The 5,691-nt window shown below is 54.2% G+C and overlaps 1 protein-coding gene across 1 annotated transcript in view; it reads right to left on the bottom strand.

Annotated features, from left to right (window-relative positions):
- Window positions 1-3,667, bottom strand: part of ARHGEF10L (Rho guanine nucleotide exchange factor 10 like) — a 48,705-nt gene extending 45,038 nt beyond the window's left edge. Inside the window, exons 1-4 of the mRNA XM_031062979.1 lie at window positions 3,450-3,667; window positions 2,014-2,041; window positions 1,248-1,333; window positions 474-557 (exon numbers count right to left, since the gene is read on the bottom strand). Coding sequence (XP_030918839.1) covers window positions 474-557; window positions 1,248-1,333; window positions 2,014-2,041; window positions 3,450-3,639 — 388 coding nt within the window. The 5' untranslated portion in view covers window positions 3,640-3,667. The remainder of the gene's footprint in view (window positions 1-473; window positions 558-1,247; window positions 1,334-2,013; window positions 2,042-3,449) is intronic.
- Between the last annotated feature and the right edge of the window lie 2,024 nt (window positions 3,668-5,691).

The following is a 5,691-nucleotide window of genomic DNA, read 5'->3' as shown; positions in this document are numbered from 1 at the left end:
GCTCCATTCCCATCCCCACTCAATCCCCGCTCCATTCCCGCTCCATTCCCGTTCCCGCTCCACTCCCACTTTTCCCGCTCCATTCCCGCTTTCCCCTGCGCTCCCAAGCCATGGGAATTCTGGGCTTTGACTCTTTGGAAGGGAGCTGGGAGCACTCCGGGATGGATGGGTGAATCCAGGGGAAACTGAACCCCTGGGAGCGACAGGAATGAGGGGGGAAGGAGAATTTTGGGAATTGGGGAATCCTAGTGCACAACCCCAGAATTCCCATTCTCTGGAACCCTCGGGGTCCTGCAGCCCTCTGGGAGCAGCTCCATCCCTCCCAGATCCCGGGATTTCCCTGGTTATTCCCACCCACAGCCTCCTGGAGGATGGGACTCCCATCCCCTCTTGACAGAAAACGGGATGGGGGCCCCTGGAAAACCGGGAAGAGGCGGCTCCCGGCTGGAAAAGCAGGAAGAGCGCTCCCGTACCATCCTGATCCACGTCCAGGCCCTCGCAGGGAACATCGTCATAGATGACCTCGTCCTCCACCTCCGGGAAGGAGAAACGCTCCCCTGGGAACACCGGGAGCGGGATTGGGATCGGGATTGGGATCAGGATTGGGATCGGGATTGGGATCGGGATTGGGATCAGGATTGGGATCGGGATCAGCAGCCCAGGACCCCAACGGGGTGCAGGAACCTTCCCGATCCTACCAGGGGTTATCCTGGGGGTTATCCCAGGGTTATCCTGGGGGTTTAATCCCAGGGGTTATCCCAAGGGTTAATCCCAAGGGTTAATCCCAGGGGTTATCCCGGGGGGTTATTCCAAGGGTTAATCCCAGGGGTTAATCCCAGGGGTTATCCCAGGGGTTATCCCAGGGGTTATCCCAGGGTTTAATCCCAGGGGTTATCCTGGGGGTTTAATCTCAGGGGTTATCCCAGGGGGTTATTCCAAGGGTTAATCCCAAAGGTTAATCCCAGGGGTTTAATCTCAGGGGTTATCCCGGGGGTTATCCCAGGGGTTATCCCAAGGTTTAATCCCAGGGGTTTAATCCCAGGGGTTATCCCAGGGGTTATCCCAAGGTTTAATCCCAGGGGTTATCCTGGGGGTTTAATCTCAGGGGTTATCCCAGGGGGTTATTCCAAGGGTTAATCCCAAAGGTTAATCCCAGGGGTTTAATCTCAGGGGTTATCCCGGGGGTTTAATCCCAGGGGTTATCCCAGAGGTTTAATCCCGGGGGTTCAATCCCAGCCTTTCCCCACCTCGGCAGATGCTCTCCCTTTTCCAGGTGCGGGTCCGGATCTGGGAATCTCCTCCGGCTTCGCCATTGCTCACCTGTGCCGGGATCCTGCGGGAGCATTCCAGGGAAAAATCCCTCAGGATCGAGGGCAAATCCCCTGGGATCGGGGGCTCCCAAAGCTCCCACCCGCTGTCACCCCCATTCCCACCACAGGAGCAAAATAAGGAATTTTTTACAGGAATTTCACACCCCCCCACCATCTGCTCCTTGGGATCCCAGGATTTAGGGTCGTTCCCAGGTTTTTAGGGATGTTCTGCCGACACGCTCAGGGGTGATGGGAAAGATCCCAAAATCCCAGAGCTCTCCAGCTCGGAGCTCTTTGAAATGCAGAGAAGCTGGGGGAAACTGAGGCACGGCAGCAGCTGCGACACCAAACGGAGGGGACGGATCCCAGAGATCCATCACGGGACCCAAGATCCCACCAGAACTCCCGGAATTCCCACCAAACCCTCCTGAGACCCCCCCCCCCGCCAAAATCCCAAGAAACTCCTTGGAAATCCCAGGAAACTTCCTGGAATCCCACCAGAATCCCAAAACTCCCGGGAAATCCTACAAAATGCCCCAAATCCCACCAGAACCCCCCAAATTCCCAGGAAATCCCACAAAATGCCCCAAATCCCACCAGAACCCCCCAAAATTCCCAGGAAATCCCACAAAATGCCCCAAATCCCACCAGAACCCCCCAAAATTCCCTGGAAATCCCACAAAATTCCCCAAATCCCACTCACCCTTCCTGGGTCTCCGGCTCCAGCCCTTCTGCGGGGAAGGAAAGCAAAGAGAAGCAGCGTCAGCACCCCGGGATGTACCGGGAATACTGGGAATATCAGGAATTCCACACCGGGAATGAGCAGGAGTTCCACATGGGAATACCAGGATCTCCATACCAGGAATAAACAGGAATTTCATACTGGGAATGAGTGGGAATTCCACAAGGGAATACTGGGAATTCCACACTGGGAATGAGGGGGAATTCCATACTGGCAGTACTGGGAATTCTGCACCGGGAATGAATGGGAATTCCACACTGGGAACACTGGGAATTCCACACAGGAATACCAGTAACTCCATACCAGGAATGAACAGGAATTCCACATGGGAATACTGGGAATTCCGCACGGGGAATGAGCAGGAATTTTGCATCGGGAATGAGCAGGAATTCCACAAGGGAATACTGGGAATTCCACACTGGCAATACGGGGAATTCTGTACCAGGAATGAACAGGAATTCCACATGGGAATACCAGGATTTCCATACCAGGAATAAGCAGGAATTTTGTACTGGGAATGAGCAGGAATTCCACACGGGAACACTGGGAATTCTGCACTGAGAATGAACAGGAATTCCACACTGGGAATATTGGGAACTCCATACCAGGAATGAGAAGGAATTCCATACTGGGAATGAGCGGGAATTCCACACCAGGAATGAGCAGGAATTCCACATAGGAATACTGGGAATTCCACACTGGGAATACTGGGAATTCTGCACTGGGAATGAATGGGAATTCCACACTGGGAATACTGGGAATTCCACACGGGGAATGAGCAGGAATTCTGCATCGGGAATGAGCAGGAATTCCACAAAGGAATACGGAGAATTCCATACCAGGAATGAACCGGAGTTCCACAGGGGAATACTGGGAATTCCACACTGGGAATGAGGGGGAATTCCATACTGGCAGTACTGGGAATTCTGCACCGGGAATGAATGGGAATTCCACACTGGGAACACTGGGAATTCCACACAGGAATACCAGTAACTCCATACCAGGAATGAACAGGAATTCCACATGGGAATACTGGGAATTCCGCACGGGGAATGAGCAGGAATTTTGCATCGGGAATGAGCAGGAATTCCACAAGGGAATACTGGGAATTCCACACTGGGAATACGGGGAATTCTGCACCGGGAATAAACAGGAGTTCCACAGGGGAATACTGGGAATTCCACACTGGGAACGACCAGGAATTCCACAGGGGAATACCGGGATCTCCATACCAGGAATAAGCAGGAATTTTGTACTGGGAATGAGCAGGAATTCCACACTGGGAATACCGGGAATTCCGCACCGGGAATGAACAGGAATTCCACACGGGAACACTGGGAATTCTGCACTGGGAATGAACAGGAATTCCACACCAAGAGTCCCAGGAATGCTCTCACCGGAGCTGGGTGGGCGCCGCCGGCGCGGGGGCGCCTGGAGAGCGACGTCAGCACCGGGATCGGCTCCGGGATCGGCTCCGGGATCAGGGCAGGGATCGGCTCCCGAATCCGAGTCCTCGTCCTCCCCCTCCTCCTCCTCCTCCTCCTCCTCGCTGTCCTCGAAGTCGAAGGCCTGGCCCAGCTCCTCCATCCCCGCGGGGCCGGGGGGATCCGGGGCAGATCCTGCGAGGGAAAACATGGAATGGGGCATGGGAGAGTGGGAAACGGGGATGGGGAGGGATGGGGAGGGGATGGGGGAAAAAAGGGATGGATGGATGGATGGATGGATGGATGGATGGATGGATGGATGGATGGATGGATGGATGGATGGATGGGGGATGGATGGGGGATGGATGGAAAAAAGGGATGGAGAAAAAAAGGGATGGAGGAAAAAAGGGATGGATGGAAAAGAAGGGAGATGGAGACAAAGGAGGGAAAAGGAGGATGCAGGAGATGGAGGAGATGGAAAAGCAGATGGAGGAAATGGAGGAGATGGAAAAAGGGAGATGGAATAGAAGGGGGATGGAGATAAAGTGGGAGGGAGAAGGGGGGTGGAGGTGGAGGAAGAGGAGGAGGATGAAGGGAAAGGCAAGGGAGGAGACAGAGGAGGGAGATGGAGGAAGAGGAGGGAAAAAAAGGGACGGAGGAGGAGAATGGGAATGGAGAAAACCAGGGAAGGGGATGGAAATGGAGGATGGAAAAGGGGACGGAGGAGGAAAAGGGGGATGGAGATGGAGGAGGGAGGAAAAGGGGGAGGAGGAGATGGAGGGGAACGGGGGCAGAGATTGAGGAGGAAAAGGGGGATGGAGGAAGAGGAGGAAGGAGGGGATGGAGATGGAGATGGAGGGGGCAAAATGGATGGAGGGGGAGGAAAATGAGAAGGGGGATGGAGAAAGAGGAGGGAGAAGAAAAGGAGATGGAGGAGGAGAATGGGGATGGAAAAAGCAGGGAAGGGGGACAGAAATGGGGATGTAGGGGGAAAAGGGGGATTGGGACCATGGCATCAGGAATGACACAGACCCCAGGCCAGAAGCCCCCCAGTTTACTGGAACCCCTTTTTATACCCTGGCCTGGTGCACCTGATTGGTCACTTAATCGACACATCTCACACGAGTGGCTAATTGAGGAGAGCCCTTTGGGGTGAACATCATCTGAAGGAAACGGCTTGTTCCCAACAAACACCACCCGCGGGTTTTTTACCATTCATTTACAATTCCCCCTCTCTGCCCCCCTAAAACTTCCCGGACCATTCCATGGGAAAGCGCATCCAGCTGCCTGCCTCTCCCTGGCCAGGCTGGCACGTCCACAGGGGATGGAGGAGGAGAGGGAAAAGGGGGAGGTGGAGAACGGGAGGGCAAGGGGAGGGAGAGGGATGGGAAGGGAACGGACACTGGGAATGGAGGGAGGGAACCGGGGAAACAGGGAAATAGGGAAATAGGGAACCGGGGAAACAGGGAAATAGGGGAATGGGGAACAGGGAAATAGGGAATCAGGGAATTAGGGGAATAGGGAAATAGGGAATCAGGGAATCAGGACAATAGGGGAATGGGGAACAGGGAAATAGGGAATTAGGGAAATAGGGAAATAGGAAAACAGGGAATCATGGAACAGGGAAATAGGGGAACAGGGAAATAGGGAATCAAGGAACAGGGAAACAGGGAAATAGGGAATCAGTGAAATAGGGGAATAGGGAAATGGGGAACAGGGAAATAGGGAATCAGGGAACAGGGAAATAGGGAAACGAGGAATCAGGGAATTAGGGGAATAGGGAAATAGGGGAACAGGGAAACAGGGAAATAGGGGAACAGGGAAATAGGGAATCAGGGAAATAGGGGAACAGAGAAATAGGGAATCAGGGAAATAGAGAATCAGGGAAACGGGGAATCAGGGAACAGGGCAATAGGGAAACGGGGAATCAGGGAACCAGGGGAAATAGGGACAGGGAAATGGGGAATCACAGAAACAGGGAATCAGGGACAAAGACATAGGGAACCAGGGAGGCAGGGACAGAGAACAGGACCAGCACCCCCCAGGACCCAAGAGCCCTCCGTGTTTTCCCAATCCCGAGAGGCTCCAGCTGGGATATCCGGGATACCCTGGGTGCTGCTCCCTCCTTCCCAGCCCGGGCTGGCTGTCCCAAAATCCCCAAAAATCCCCAAAAATCCCCAATTCCCGAAGGCGAGGCTGACAGTACCTACTGCGG

This window comes from Geospiza fortis, unplaced genomic scaffold (assembly GCF_000277835.1).
Source record: "Geospiza fortis unplaced genomic scaffold, GeoFor_1.0 scaffold4, whole genome shotgun sequence".
Classification (NCBI taxonomy): Eukaryota; Metazoa; Chordata; class Aves; order Passeriformes; family Thraupidae; genus Geospiza; species Geospiza fortis.
This window is presented reverse-complemented; position numbering and strand designations above follow the sequence as displayed.